Below are 16,728 nucleotides of genomic sequence, written 5' to 3'. Positions count from 1 at the left end.
AGTGAAGATATTTAGTTAGTTACAGCTGTCCAGGGACAACATTAAAATCACATACTGGTCTACATATAGATGCAGTGAACATAAGGGGAGAGGGAGAAAATGGATATTGAATGGGTAAGGTGTGAAAAAGGACAGTTCAAAGCAGACATTGTTCTTGGAAATGTAGAATGGTTCATTGTTGGCTGAGGGGAAGGTGACAACGAAGCACACAAACAGTAAAACTGATCAGGAGGACGGTGAAACTAGTCGGAGAATCAGGATGTGGAGGGATGGAGAGAGAGGGAAAGCAAAGGTTGCTTGAAGTTAGAGATGTCAATGTTCATATTGCTAGGTTATGAACTGCTCAAGTGAAATATAAGGTGCTGTTCCTCCAATTTGCGTGTGGCATCACTGACAATGGAGGAGGCCCAGGACAGAAAGGTCAGTGTGGGAATGGGAGGGAGGGGGATAAAGTGTTTGGAGATCAGGTAGGCCCCGGCGGACTGAGCGGAGGTGGGAATATCCGACGGTTTCGCCCAAAGCTCCTCTAGGATCTTTGGTTTCGCCCAAAGATACTCGAGCGTTTCCGCCGCAGCCGCCGCCGCCGGAAGTACTTCGTGCTCCCGACGCAGTGCTCGTCGTGAGCTGTAGTTCCCCACTCCATCCAATCAGCCGCCGCCGTGAGGAGACAATGGACTACAGCCCCCGAGCAGCGAGGCGGCCACCGGCAAAGACCCGAGAGCCGTGAGGAATCCCCACTGAGACACCGTGAGGAATCCCCACTGACCCGCGCCCCCACACACACACAGACCCGTACACACCCCCCCCCCCCCCCACACACACACACAGACCCGCACCCCCCCCCACCCACCCCACACACACACACACACACAGACCCATACACCCCCCCCCACATGCATACACACACAGACCCGTCTACACACACAGCGGCTGGTCACCGCAGGCAGCCTGGTAGGAGCCGCACAGGGTCAGTCCGCCAGTGTGTCTCTGAGCGTCTGTGCCTGTGTGTATCTCAGCGTGTCTGAGTGTGGGGGTGTGTGAGTGTCTCTGTTTCTGAGTGTCTCTGTTTCTGAGGGTGTCTGAGAGTGTGTGTCTGCCTATGTGAATGTGTGTCTATGTGAATGTGTGGCTGTGAGTGTGTGTGTCTATGAATGCGTGTATCTGAGTGAGTGAGTGTGTGTCTGGTCTCTCTCTTTGAGTGTCTCGGAGTGTGCCTGTGTGTCTCCGTGAGTGAGTGCGTCAATGAGTGAGTGAGTGGGTGTGTGGGTGTGTGGGTGCTGGGACAGAGTTCGGGGAGGTGCCGGGTGGTTGCGGTCGCGGCGAGAGAGGGAGGGAGGGGGCTGGCGGCTGCTGCTCAAGCTCCACCATGACCAGATGAACACGCGGGGAATGAAATTAAAATTCCGTAAAGGAGAACGAGTTCTCTGCTTCGAGCCAGACCCAACTAAAGCCAAGGTTTTATATGACGCCAAGGTAGGGGCCCGGTTAGGTGGCGGAACAGCCCGAGGCTGGCAGCCGAGTCCGGGGACGGGACAGGCCCGAGTCCGGGGACGGGGGAGACCGGGGGCGGGGGAGGGAGGCCGGGCCCAGCCCGGGGTGGGGGGGGGGGGAGGACAGGCCCGGGGGCGGGAGGACAGGCCCGTGGGCAAGCCAAGCCCGGGGAGGGAGGCCAGGCCTGGAGAAGGGAGGCCAGGCCCAGCCCGGGGTGGGTGGGAGGGAGGCCAAGCCCGGGGTAGGGTGGGTGGAGGGATGATTCTGTGGTGATATGTCGGGTGTTGTAGATATTCCTGGGATGTAGTGATCTTTGGGAGGCGGGAGGGCTGGGCCGGCATCGCCCATTCTGTCAAGTCCAAGCATTTGTAAAGTTTCTCCTCCGTCGCTCGATATAATCAAGTGCCCGCTGAACGGCTGCCTGTGGCAGGATCCAGACTGCTGTCATGATGTTGGAGATGAATTCCCTTGAGAGGAACAGGTCTTCACTGCTAGATGTTTCAGGTGGGGGAAGCTGGAGTTGGACAAGACATCCATGTCCCAGCACTATGCGGCAGATGACACTGCTTCTCCCTTTTCCTGTTGATGGTGTCCGGTCCAAGTGATGGATCCAGAAAACTTCAGACTGGAGGGCTGAGTCTTTAGAGCTGAGCGAAAGGCATAATATCTCTCTGAAACAGAGTCCGCAACATTCCCATTGTGAGTATTTGCTAAAGAGGCAGTTCCCGGTGAGCGCTGCGGCAGTGCAGAAGGGGGGCTCCCGGAGAGGATGTGCAGCCGTGCTGCCTGGAGCCAACCCAGCCGCCGGCACGGAGCCGAGAAAGACTGGACTCGGCCAGCGGCTGCCGCCGGGAACAAGGACGAGCCTGGCAGCCGAGCGAGGAGGTTATATCGCCGAGTGAAGAAGGCTATCGGAGAGCTAGGTTATATCCACCGTGTGAGTGGCGCCCGTCGACCGAGGACGGGACACGGGAGTCCCGGTGGTCGGTCGGGGCATGCCGCAAAGAACAAAGACTAAAAGCGGGACCCGGCGTGGGGTCCACCAAGATCAAGGATAGACCCGGCGTGGGGGTCCACCAAGAACAGAAAGACCAGAGGGGGAGAGAACAAAGATGGGCTGGAAGGGGGTGGGGTGATGAGGAAGAGAGGCTTTTATATTGTATGCAAACAAAGAATTACTCTGTACCAAGTACACGTGACAATAAAGTATCAACTAATAAAGCAATTTTGACTTTAAGTCCTCAATCTTAGGTTATCCCATGCAGCTCTTGGCGATATGACGCCACACAGATTGGTGGGGATCCTTCAGTAGATTGTCCAGATCAATTTGGTGGCATCTCAAGTAGAGGAGGAGGAGGGAATTATTGGAAGATGGCGAATGCAATGTTCTTGCACATTGGAATCTCCAACTTCAAGTAATATCCCTTCCCCATCCTTGTGCTCCCGATCTCCTGGTGCTCCCCGTAAACCCCCACCCATCACCCTGCTCCTTTCATATGCTCATCTTCCATCCCTAAGCCCCAAATTCCGTTTTATTTTTCCTCCACCTGTCCCCTCCCTCCAGCTTTGCATTTCACAACCTCCTTATCTGACAACCAGTTGCCTCCTTTTCTCCTCTAACCATTGTTACTTCACCCAGCTAACAATCAATCCCTCCTCACACCAGCATCAACTTGAAAATATGTGTTATTATGAATTATTAATATTGGAGGAAAGAGTTGTATGGCTAGAAATCTCTGTTTCCTGCTTATTATGCATAAGGCCCATTCTTTACATGCTTAAATCCTAAGTATAGCAGCTCACTGAAGGTGGGGTGATTTTTGTTTCTGGAATAGGTTGAACAGTCTCTCCTTTGTGTAGGGTCATTCCATTTCAGCAAAAGGTCAAAGGATACATGGTGCAACTGTACAGTGAGAAATGTCAACATTATTGTGGAGTGTGGATGGAATCTGGCTTAACATTTGTCTGCAGTTGGATAGGCAGTGTTGAGGATCATTGGTTAAGACTGCAGCTCGTATGTTGTAATCTTGCAGTCATAACATGGTGATGAATTTCTTGAACAATCATGTTTGTGAAAGATGTTCGACCTTCTCTTGATAAAGTCAGACTTTCTTGAGGTTAGTAAATATTAATTGATTTTGTTCTCCATATTTCTTAGAATCGATGAGTAGTGAATATTGTGCTTACAAAATTGTAATCCATGCTGATTTGGGGAGCAGATCTTGGGCTACAGGGATGAGGATGATTGCTTTAATCGGCAGTTGTACATGGAGCTGCAAAAGCAAAATGGTAGAAATAGCCAATCTGACAGCATCTGTAGTAAGGGAGAAACAGTTAAAGTTTCCGGGTAATTACTTGCTATGTAAAATAATTCCCCTTTTTTGATTATTTTCTCATTTACAGATTGTGGATGTAGAAGTTGGTAGAGATGAGAAAGACCGAAAAATCCCAGAATATCTGATTCATTTTAATGGTTGGAACAGAAGGTAAGATAATTTTTTTGTGTTTTCAAACAAAAACATTGTCATCTGTTTGTTAATGCATAAGTTGCTCTGACAAGTTTGGCCCATTTTCTAAAAAAAAATGAAGCAACAGCACATGATAAATATGAAATAGCGTATAGTAAAGATGGAGTTGCAGGATTAAATATGCCGCAGTGGTGTAGAATGTTCATGCCACTTTCTCACTGAATGGCAGAGATATGATGGTTTGACACAAGAAAATGAGAGCAGGATAAAGCCACAAGGCCCCTCTATCCTGTCTCTAAGTTCAATATGGTCATGGCTAATCTATGCTGGCCTCAATATTCGGACCTCAATTCTATCAAGCTCCATTGCAATCTTGTATAATTAAATAAGGTCATCTCCTGACATCTGAACTCCAACAAAGCTCTTTCTTAATTCCTGAACGCTGTCTTGTAGAATGAATCTGGTGAATTTAGTTTTGGCCTGCCTCAAATTCTACAATGTTCATTTTTTAGGAAAATGCCAAAACTATGCACACTTCCAGGTTTGGTTTCATCAATGCCATAATTGCACTAAAACCTCCCTATTACTACCGAATTAGCACCAGCCTCTTCATTGACACCATGTCAAATATATTTTGGAAATTAAACACATTACATCCACAGGGATACCTATATCAATTTTTCCAGTCACATCCTCAAAGAATATGACAAAACCTGTTGAGCGCAATTTACCTTTCACAAAATAGCATTGATTAGGAGTGGTTATATTCAATTTTTCTAATTGATTAATTATTTAATTTTTGTCTCTAGCATTTTGCCAATATTATATATTATACAAACCGACCTGTCGTTCCCTGTCTTCTGTTGTCTTCCCTTTTTAGGGAAGATTATTTTCTAGTCTTTGTGTCCCTGGAATGTAGTAAGTTACGAAGAATTTCCATCTCTGTTCTCTATCTCTGCAGCTACGTCCTTTAACACCTTTGGGTGCAGACCTTTGGTTCCAGGCAATTTGTCTGCTTTAGCCCTTAGTTTTCCTCATACTTTATCCCCTGTGATTGGTCTTTTTATAATTTCCTGTGCTTTAGCCTATATGTTATTTTGAGGCTCTTTCAGCAACTCTCATGGTGAAGACTGATGCAAAACAAAACTTGCCATTTCTTTGTCTCCTGTTATTAATTGACCACCCTCATTCTCTGGAGATCCCATGCTTTGTTTAGCTGCCCGACTAATTCATATATCCACAATAACTGCTTGATTTGGTATTGCAGAAAGTTTATTTTCCGATCTTTTGAACTATCGCTGCTGGATTCCAAAAACATCCAATTTCTCTGGCATACCACCAGCCCTTGCCACATTGTATGCCTTGTTTTTCAACACATTATCCTTGACCTCCTTTGTAATTACAAGATTCTCATGGAATTTCTCTTTCTAGTTTGGAAATGTTCTTACTGAGTGTAATGCACCAACTACTTTAATATGTGCCACTGTTCATCTACTGAGCTGTCTTCTATCTTATTTTTACATTTCACCTTGGAAATCTCTGCTGTCAAAGCATTATAATTGCATTTATTTAAGTTGAAGAAGGTGACTAAGAAGCAATTCGTGACTTATTCCACAAATTCTTGTATAGTACCCAATTGCTTGTTCCTTGAGGATTCTACTCTTTTTTTTTTTTTTTTTGGTTTATTTTATTAGAAGTTAATACAGCACAAAACAGTACAGTGGCACCTAATTTTAGGTGCCAACTATGTAATACCGTAATCCATTCTATGTACAACCTCTAGTTTTATGTTATAAGAAAGAAGTAAGCAGAACAAGAAAAAGAAAGCAATAGAAAGTGGAAAAAGTGGAAAAATAGATGGTAGAGAGTAGAAAAACGTGAAGTGTGTATATAAAAAATAAAAAAAGGAAGAGAGAAAGAGGAAAGTAGAAATAGAAGAGAAGGCCCCTTAAAAGAGAATTTTTCAAATCTGTATTCGGAGATGTAGCTCTATCCGCGTCATGAACTGAAATCAGCAATCCTTACGGCACCACTGCATCACATGATTCCAAAAAGTCGATGAAAGGAGACCAACTCTTTAAGAATTGGTCATATTTATCTATTAGTCAGAGTCTCATTTCTTCAAGGCGTGCTATGTCCATCATATTCCTAATCCACATTTTAACAGTTGGTGTGGTTGTATTTTTCCAAAATTTAAGTATCAATTTCTTTCCAATTATTAACCCATAATTAAAAAAAACATTTTGATCTTTATTTAAATTGGTATCTTCTCCTATTATTCCAAATATAATCCATTCCGTTTTGGGTTCTATTCTTGACTTGAAAATCTTTGTAAATATATCAAATATATCACTCCAAAATTTATTCAACTTGAGGATTCTACTCTTACGGTGAAACTTTCAGAAAACCTTAAACAGTCACTCGCTTTATACATTTCCTTTTAATGTAACAATAAGTCCAAACTTTGGAGAGATATGATCAGAGCAAAAATGAATTTTGAATCAAAGGGAGAACTATCACAATGCATTAGGGTGGACTTTGTACAATGTACAAGGAAATCCACCAAATTAAATATTGATAAAGTCATGCAGCACGAAAACTGGCCCTTTCGCTCAACTCGTCTGTGCCGAACAAGATGCCTCATCTAAGCTGGTTCAATGCCATTTTTGGCCACATCCCTGTTAAGTGTTTCCTATGCGTGTAGTTGTCCGAGTGTCTTTTAAATACTGTTATAGTACCCGTCTCAACTACCTCCTGAGACAGCTCACTCCATACCCACTACACTCTCAGTGAAAAGTTGCACCTCCGGTCTCTATTAAACTTTGCCCCTCTCACCTTAAAACTATGTCCTCTGGTTCTTGATTCCCCTACCCTGGGTAAGAGATTGCATTCATCCTATTTATTCCCCTCATGATTTTATGCAATCCTATAACTTTATCCCAGACCCCTGCGCTCCAAGGAACATAGTCCTAGCCTACCCAAACTTTCCCTGTAGACAAGAGAAATAGTCAAGCAAAACAAAATACTGAAAATGTAAAGCAAATTAGTGAATTAGCAACAAGATAAATCGGTGCCATGCAAATTGGTTTAGTTTGTTTAAAAAGAATGCTAATTCAGAATTATATACCATTTAAAAAAAAAAACAAAACAAACCCATCCTTTATTAACACTGGAATACGTTTTAAAGAAGTGTGTGTGCTTTTGTTCTTGTCTTTTTCTTCTATATGCATTAGTGTACAAACCCTACTAGATCAGTTACCAAATGTTGAAGTTGATGAAATTTCAGATATTGTACATTATTGATTATGTGTGTCTGGTGTTGGCCAGCTCCAGAATTAATCGTTTACTTTGTCATGTTGGAAATCCCCATGCCCTGCTTTTTGGTGTCAACTTATGCATTAGTAAATGCTGTGTCCTGATGCACATTGCTAAAGTTGTTTCCCCAATGATGTTTTTCATACTCTGCGTATATTATGCTTTTGTATCATTATTTTCTGATACAATCTGTAAATTGTGCACGTCCCAGTAAGTGAAAAGGTAACAATTAATTTTGTTCACTTGCTAGTAATACTCCCTTATTAGCATTTAACAAAGATCTATCTTCATCTCTTTAATCCAAGCTGTATTATTTGCAGATTTGTATAAATCTGTTTTCCTGAGTGATTCAACAGGCTTTTCACCATTTTATTTGGGAACGTCCAATTGAAATGCAAATTTTAATTCCTATTGTAACTTTTTGTGTACCATACCTTTCCCTCTGGTGATTCATGAAGAAGCTTTGTTTAATGATTCTTGCCACATTATTACTACAGATAAATATTGCTCTTAATTTTCTTCTCTATTCAACATGTCCTTAATGCCGTTGCATTTTCTATTGAGTCCTGTATCTATTTGGAATTATACAAGAAAGAAATGTAAACTCTTGGTGTATTTCGAACATTTATTGCTTTGATATAATCTAAAATAACGTTGGTGTGTATACATTGTACATGCTGATATATTCTTCTAAAATACCGATCAGAGGTGTTATGATAAGAAATTGGACATAAACAGCCAGGAGCTACACAACGTCTGTTTGGCACATCTCAAACAAATTGTATTAATGGCATGTGTTCTTCATTTTCTGAATTACATGGATCTTGCAGGGCCTTCATTGAAATAATGCGCAAAAAAAAGGGTTTTGACTCATTCTATGCATGAATTGGTTATGTTTGGATTTTCTAAACACTTTCGCATTCAACCAAGGTAGATACTTGGAGATGTTTTTATCTTGCAAACTGATCACTTTCCTTGGCATATGTTTGAACCAGAGTTCATATCTGCTTTATCATTGTACAATGGTTTGTATTTTCTTGAAATCTTTTTGTTTCACTTTGTCATAACCTCAAATCTTTGAGAGATGGAAGCAATAGTTTGCAGTAAGGAAGGCTGTAAAAGTGTACAGCAGGACATAGATCGGCTGCAGAAATGGCTGATGGAGTTTAATCTGAGCTAGTGCGAGCTGTTGCAGTTTAGGAGGTCAAATGTAAGGGAAAAGTATATAGTTAATGACAAGACCTGCCACAGCATTGATGTATACAGAGAGTTTAGGGTTCAAGTTGGCTTCCTGACAGTAGCAATGCAAGTAGAAAAAGTAGCAACAAAGGTGTATGGTATACTTTTCCATCATCATCTTTGGCAGTCACTCGAAACGAGTATGACTGTCATCTCCTCTCCATAGGGTTGTCTACTTGTGGGTCTGCAAACGTCTGTAGCGGCCGATCTACGATCCACACACCTTGGTGCAACGTGGGCAGTGGAGACTGGCCTTGACGTGCAGCTCCTTCTTGCGTGGATTTCCTCCAGGAGCGCCTGTCCAGTGCAATGTGCTCTCAGTTGCTCGATGTGATGTGGAATTTCTTCAGACTGTTCTTGATGTTGCCCTTGAAGCGTTTCTTTGGCTCGCCGACCTTCCTTCAATTGGGAGTACAGGATTTGTTTAGGGAGACGCATGTTGGACATGTGGATGACATGGCCAGTCCATCGAAGTTGGTGCTGAATTATTGTGGTCTTTCCATTGACTGGTTAGCACGCAACTCAAGTTTTTCACTGTACCTCGATACACATGACAATAAACTAAACTATGTCATGTTATAGCTTTACAGGACTTGGTTAAGCCACATTAGGAGTATTGTGTGCAGTTCTGGTTGCCCCATAAAATGGATGATATGGAGGCTTTGGATAGGGTGAAGAAGTTGTTTACCAGAACTACAAGGAGAGGTTGGACAAACTTGGATTGTTTTATCTGGAGCATGGGAGCCTGAGGGGAGATCCAATAGGTATATAGAATGATGAAAGGCATGGATAAGATAGACGGTCAGCACCTTTTGCCCAGGGTGGAAATGTCAAAGTCTAGAGGGCATAGCTTTCGGATGAGAGGGACAAAATTTAAAGGAAATATGCAATTAATTATTTACAGAGATTTGTGGGTGCCTGGAACTTGCTGCCAGGAGTGGTGACAGAGGCTGATGTTGGCATATACGAGATATGGATATGCAGGGAAAGGAGTGATATTAGCAAAGAAGATCAGTTTAACGACATCCTGTTCAGCACGGACATTGTGGACTGATAGGCCTTTTCCTGTACTGTTCTATGTTTGGTATGTTTTATGTTTTCACATATGAGCTAAATTGTTCAGGTGAGTCATTGTGAACTGATTATAATGAGAAGACTTTCCAATTTTGTCTTTCAAATTCTTCAATATGTTGTGTGTACAAGCGAGTTCGGTATTGTGAAAAATGCAAGGAATCATGGGATTTGTCAAAGGTCACTCGCGATAAACATTCTCGGCAACTGTGTCTCTGCATGTATACAGACCTGCGTTTCATCGTGGTGAGGATTGAACCCGGGGCTCCGGCGCTGCAAGCGCTGTTGAATATCTCCTGGACCGTCCCCTCCCGAGTGTCCCATCCCTGTCCAGGGGCGGCCGGAGATGCGGGGTGACACTGGACTGATGGACACCGACCCGTTGCAGTGCCGGCCCAGGCTTCCAGCCAGCGCAGAGAAGAAGCGCTATCTCCAGCTCAACTCTGCCTGTCCCGCCGGGTTAACCGACAGCTCTGGACTGACAGGACACCGGCCCGTTGCACTTTAGGATACCAAACTCGCTTATTGTTGAATTATTTTCCTAACAAATCATTGAACATGCACTGGACCTGTGCTGTTTAAATGCATTCCTGAAGTATATTGGTATTCTTGTGTACAGATTTATTAACAGTATTAAATAGCAATGTTACAAAATTTTGAGATTTAAAAAATCAAGTCTGCAATTTATCCCATCAGATAAAGCATAACAATAAGTTTAATTTGACACCAAATTCACTTTCATATCTCAAGTATTAAAAAAGTTATGGCCATTTTCATACTCGGAAATTAGCATCTTGTTCCCTATTGATTTTCAATGGACATTACAAAAAAGCTGTGATCTTTAATAGTCAAAAGCCCATTTATTAAGGAAAGATTAACATTTTTTAAATAGCCTAAGTGTCCAAAGATTATTCACAAATAATTCACAATATAACATGATTTTTATATCTAATTTACATTAATTTATAGGCCAAATGGAAGGAATTTAGTGTTCAATTGCTGTAAATAAATGCCCATTTAAATCGGCTTTCTAGTGGGTTCATGTGAACGCGCTGGTTTAGAATGTTGACATCGCGCTGGATTAGTGCCCTCAAATGCCGAGAAAAATACTGCGGGATATAAAAAGCCGAAAATGAACTACTCGCTATAGATAACTTGATATATAGGGTTATATATATGCCCCATTTAATGTAAAAATAAGGTACTGTGGCGGCTCCTAAGGGTCGTCCCATTATACTGCCGAACCCCTCGGCACAGGAGTGGTGCAGTCCGGAGGCGGTCCTTAGCCGGAGGGTATAAAAGGCAGGGTTTGGGTGCCATCTTTACCTGGTTTCGTCTTCCCCTGAACCGGGAGGAAATAAAGTAAAGTGCTTCTCAAACTTCGGACTACTTGCCTCATTTTGAGACCCACGCACTACATTGGTGACCCCGACGCTCCATTGGCATCATGATGGAGACCGAACAAAGCCCTACCTCCTCACACGCCAGCCCGACCCTGTCTCTGGACGCGGTCTCCGTAAAACTGCCCAGCTTCTGGACCACACGGCCGCTCATCTGGATCCAGCAGGCGGAGGCCCAGTTCAACCTGCGGGGCATCACAGTCGATGCCACCCGTTTCTATTAACTGGTGGGAGCCCTCGACCAGGATGCGGTGGAAGAAGTATCGGACTTCCTCGCAGCCCCCCCGGACAATAACAAATACCTCGGCCTGAAACAGCTCCTGCTCCAAATTTACGGACTAAGTAGGATGGAGCGGGCAGGTAGGATCCTGCATATGGGTGGCCTGGGCGACCGGTGGCCATCTACCCTCCTAAAGGAAATGGTGGCGTTATTAGACGGGCACACGCCATGCCTGTTGTTCGAGTACACTTACCTGCATCTGCTGCCGGCCTACATTCGGTTGCAGCTCACCGACGCCTCGTTTGCCGACCTTCGGGCCCTCGGGAGGCGCGCCGACGCCTTGTGGATGGCGCGCCCTGATGACGTCAGCGCGCTGGGCGTCAGCAGAGACGAGGTCGCGCTGAGGTCGACGCGCCGGGATGACGTCAACGCGCTGGCCGTCGGCAGGCACGCCGATGACGTCAACACGCTGGCCGTCGGCAGGCACACCGATGACGTCACCTCAGCAGCTCCCGATTTCCTCCGGTGGGGCGGGGGAGCTGTGGAAGGAGTGACAGCTCCTGCCCGACGGCCCGCTCGATTGCCCCCAGCGGCAGTGAGGGGTACTGCACCTGCAGTCCAGCGCCAGCAAGCTGCAGGCACCACCAGCAGGGGCAGGCAAGCGCAAAATAGCACAAACACAAGGAGCTGGTGCTATTTCCATCAGCGCTGGGGTGCTGCAGCACGACAATGCCGCCAGCCGTGCACGTTCCCGGGAAACGCCTGGGCCAGCTGCCAATAATCCCCGCGGTGGCCGGCCAAATTCACCGCCTTTTCGCTTGGGATTGGCGCTCCGGGACCCGCTTCCTGGTGGATACAGGAGCGGAGCTCAGCGTCCTGCCCCCTTCGCTGGCCGACATTCGTTCCGGTAAGCGGGGGCCCGTCCTCACCGCGGCGAACGGCAGCCCCATCCGCACATATGGACTGCGCATGGTTCCCATCGTGCTCGGCTCCTGCATTTTTTTCATGGAACTTTACTGTTGCCGACGTCTCCCAACCATTGCTCGGGGCCGATTTTCTCCGGACGCATTCCCTCATGGTGGACGTCGGGCGTCAGCGTTTGGTCAACGCCACTACAATGGAGCCGATCACGTTGCGCTTGTGTCAACCGGTGGGACGGCCACTGGCGTCCGTGGACTCCCGATATGCACGAATCTTGGCTGCGTTCCCGGACATTCTCACTCCGCAGTTTCATTCAGCAACCCCCAGCCACGGAGTTGTACATTATATCCCGACTACCGGCCCACCCCTCCATGCACGAGCACGACGACTGCCACCAGATAAACTGCGTCTGGCACGGCGGGAATTCTGCACGATGGAGGCCTTGGGGATCGTCCGCCCTTCGAGCAGCCCTTGGGCGTCCCCACTCCACATGGTCCCTAAGTCAAGCGGGGGCTGGCGACCTTGTGGGGATTACCGACGGCTGAACGCTGCAACAACAGCGGATCGATACCCCGTACCCCACATCCAGGACTTCACGGCCCATTTGGCTGGGGCCACATTTTTTTCAAAAGTGGATCTGGTACGGGGTTATAATCAGATCCCGGTTCACCCGGATGACGTACCCAAGACGGCTATCATCACGCCATTCGGGCTTTACGAGTTTACTCGGATGCCGTTCGGCCTCAAAAACGCTGCACAGGCCTTTCAGCGCCTCATGGACGGGGTTTGTCGTGACCTCGAATTCGTGTTCGTGTACCTGGACGACATCCTGGTGGCCAGCCGCTCGCAGCAGGAACACTGCGCTCACCTTCGACAGCTCTGTCAGCGGCTCAGCGAGCATGGTTTGGCCATCAACCTGGACAAGTGCCGTTTTGGGGTCAACGAAATTGACTTTCTCGGCCACCGCGTGACTGCGCAAGGCGCGGTTCCCCTACCTGACAGGGTTGACGCCGTCCGTCGGTTTCCCCGCCCACGCACGGTGCGTGGCCTGCAGGAATTTGTCGGCATGGTGGCATTCTACCATCGTTTCGTGCCATCCGCGGCCCACATCATGCGGCCCCTGTATCAACTTCTGGCGGGTGGGCAGCAGAAGAGCGTTGAGTGGACCCACGAGGCGGAGGCAGCTTTCGATGGCGCGAAGGAGGCCCTTGCTCGGGCCGTGCTGCTGGTGCACCCGCGGGAAGATGCCCCGACTGCTCTCACTGTGGACGCCTCGGAGTCGGCAGTTGGTGCTGTACTGGAGCAGCTGACTGGCGGAGTTTGGCGGCCTCTGGCCTTCTTCAGTCGGCACCTCAACCGCGCGCAGACCAAGTACAGCGCGTTCGATCGTGAGCTCCTGGCTCTGTACCTGGCTGTGCGCCATTTTCGTTACTTCCTGGAGGGCCGCCCGTTCACCGCCTACACCGACCATAAGCCGCTCACTTTCGCCCTGCAGAAGGTTTCCGACCCCTGGTCCGCACGTCAGCAGCGGCAGTTGGCTTACATCACAGCCATCCGCTACGTCAAGGGGAAAGAGAACCGGGTGGCCGACGCATTGTCCCGCCCTGCTGTAAATGCCGTGTTCGAGGTGGCGCCCGGATTGGACTATTCTGCTCTGGCGGCGGCACAGCTCACGGACGACGAGGTGCCCACCTACCGGACTGCCATCTCCGGCCTCCGTCTTGAGGATGTCCCTCTCGGTCCTGGGGGTGTGACAATCCTGTGCGATGTGTCGTCCGGTCAGCCGCGCCCCATCGTCCCTGCCACCTGGCGCCGGAGAGTGTTCGATGTCATCCACGGACTGGCTCACCCATCAATCCGGGCGACAACGGCACTGGTGGCAGCTCGCTTCATGTGGCACGGTCTGCGCAAGCAAGTTGCCCATTGGGCTCGCACCTGCATCCCGTGCCAGACAGCAAAGATCCAGCGCCATGTCCGCGCACCTCTCCGGGAGTTCGGTCTACCTCACCGGCGGTTCGACCATCTCCACGTGGACATTGTGGGGCCCCTTCCACCGTCCCGGGGCATCACCCACCTTTTGACCATGGTGGATCGCTTCACGCGGTGGCCGGAGGCCATTCCGTTGGCTGACACCTCATCGGCTACGTGTGCTCGTGCGTTGTCCGCGCACTGGATTGCTCGCTTCGGGGTGCCGGCGCACATCTCCTCCGACCGGGGGCCACAGTTCACCTCCGAGCTGTGGTCAGCCATGGCTCGCTTGCTGGGGGTGCAGCTGCACCACACCACGGCTTACCACCCGCAGGCTAACGGTCTGGTGGAGAGGTTCCACCGGCAGCTGAAGGCGGCATTGAAGGCACGACTCACCGGCCCGGACTGGATGGACGAGTTGCCGTGGGTCATGCTGGGCATCCGGACCGCTCCCAAAGAGGACTTGGCCTCATCATCGGCGGAGCTGGTGTACGGGTCGACACTCACAGTGCCCGGGGAGTTCGTGCCATCGGCGCCGGAGCAGCAGGAAACGCCCTCCTCCACCCTTCAACACCTTCGCGAGCGTGTTGGCCGGCTCGCACCTGTCCTGACGTCCCGCCATGGAACATTTCGCCCACACGTGCCAATGGCCCTCACGGACTGCCCATACGTCTTCCTGCGCCGTGATGCCCACCGGACGCCACTCCAGAGGCCGTACGAGGGCCCGTTCCGGATGCTGGAACACGGGCAGTCGACTTTTGTCCTGGACATGGGGGGCCGGCCGGAGGCCGTGTCGATTGACCGTTTAAAGCCGCCGCACCTGGACATTGACCAGCCGGTGCTGGTTGCTCAACCTCGGCCCCGAGGGCGTCCCCCCTCACGACTCCCTCCACCTGTCCCTCCACCTGTCCTCCCGCCGGTCCCTCGACCTGTCCCTCCACCTACGCCCCCGCAAGCCCCGGGATCTGCTGACTTCCGCACGCGGGCCGGCCGGGTCGTGCGCCCGCCGGTGCATTTTGTGCCTCTGGTTCTGGGGGGGGGGGGGGTCCTGTGGCGGCTCCTAAGGGTCGTCCCATTATACTGCCGAACCCCTCGGCACAGGAGTGGTGCAGTCCGGAGGCGGTCCTTAGCCGGAGGGTATAAAAGGCAGGGTTTGGGTGCCATCTTTACCTGGTTTCGTCTTCCCCTGAACCGGGAGGAAATAAAGTAAAGTGCTTCTCAAACTTCGGACTACTTGCCTCATTTTGAGACCCACGCACTACAGTACATACCTTTAATTGTTTGCTTTATAAAACCCTGGGGCTGCGAGAGGTTGCGGAATGAGACAGTAATTTTAAACTATTAATAACTATATTATCGAGGCCTATAAAACTAATAATACCTTTTGCGACCGGGTCTTGCAGCGATTTTTCGTTAATGATTTACTAGGCTGAACATCTGCGATTAGTACAGCCTAGTAAAAATCGCGTTTTAAACCCGCCTCCTCCAAACAGCGCCAAAATCGCGGACCTGGCAGTGGGCAGATTCCCAATGGCGATTCAGGTAGGTTTTGTAACATACCTATATTAAAGGCAATTATTGGAAGTAAATTTGATCACTCTGATGCTAGTTGACATAATTTCATTAAGTCTATCCGCTCCGGCATTTTAATGTGAGATTCTTTTGCATAAATTCTTTAAAAAAAATTGTACATGGCCTATATTGGGGAAATTGATGCGTTTTGAATATTTGATGTTGAAGTCATATGCAGTTTATATCTGACATTGTTTATTCTATTCATTACGGATCATTTCCTGTTTAAGTCATTTTTTTCAATAAAGTCCAGGTGAAATAAATAATCAAGCTGGTTAATTAATGAATAGTTGGAATTTCAACTTGTTTGAAGTATCAGGCATCAACTTTTTTTCACTTAAATTGGTGAGTGGCTGTAATTTGCTGCCAGGGGTGGTGGTAGAGGCTGATGTTGGCATTTCAGAGTCTTTTAGATAGTTTAATGTTTGGACAGTTTGTATAATTTGGAGAATTTGTGCTACAAATTATAAACGGGATATTGGTGTTGCTCTTTGATTTTTTTTTTTTTAATCCAAAAAATTATAAATATCTTTCTATTAGTCTTAAGGGCCTGTCCCACTTAGTACCTTTTTTAGGCGACTACATGGCCACCGGGGTGTCGCCTGTATGGTGGCGAGTAGTCTCCTCAGTTGCCCAAAGAGTTGTAGCGTCTTTCTGGTCACTGCTGGATTTTCAACATGTTAAAAAAATTTTGGTGACAGTGGGTTGAAGCCAGCGAGCATGGCTTGACTTCTCCAGACGTAGGTGCTGTCGCAGCTTGTTGCCAGGTGATGCAAGTTGTCGCCAGGTGATGCAGGTTGTCGCCAGGTGATGCAGATTGTCACCAGTGCTGACTTTGGTGAATTCCATTGGCGACTACCTATGTCAACCGGCGACAGGCACCGACAACTGAATTGTCTTCAGTTGTCGCCGACAGGGTCGTAGCTTGTCGCGGGTTGTAGGTGGACGTCCTAAGTCGCGACGATTGGGTCGCCGGTTGTCGGTAGCTTGCTGTGGTTTGGCGTCGACTAGGTGGTAGGTTGGCGTAGACATTGTCGTGGGGGGGTCCAGTCGCCGGTTTTTC

The 16,728-nt window shown here is 48.1% G+C and overlaps 1 protein-coding gene across 1 annotated transcript in view; it reads left to right on the top strand.

The window, feature by feature from the left end:
* The first annotated feature begins 1,287 nt into the window (after positions 1 to 1,287).
* The window catches only part of LOC129702605 (male-specific lethal 3 homolog), a 42,619-nt gene continuing 27,178 nt past the window's right edge, over positions 1,288 to 16,728 (top strand). The window contains 2 exon segments of the mRNA XM_055644410.1: positions 1,288 to 1,473; positions 3,895 to 3,977. Coding sequence (XP_055500385.1) covers positions 1,375 to 1,473; positions 3,895 to 3,977 — 182 coding nt within the window. The 5' untranslated portion in view covers positions 1,288 to 1,374.

This window comes from Leucoraja erinacea, chromosome 13, assembly GCF_028641065.1.
Source record: "Leucoraja erinacea ecotype New England chromosome 13, Leri_hhj_1, whole genome shotgun sequence".
In the NCBI taxonomy this organism is placed as follows: domain Eukaryota; kingdom Metazoa; phylum Chordata; class Chondrichthyes; order Rajiformes; family Rajidae; genus Leucoraja; species Leucoraja erinaceus.
Note: the sequence above shows the minus strand (reverse complement) of the source record. Positions and strands in the feature narration are given on the sequence as shown.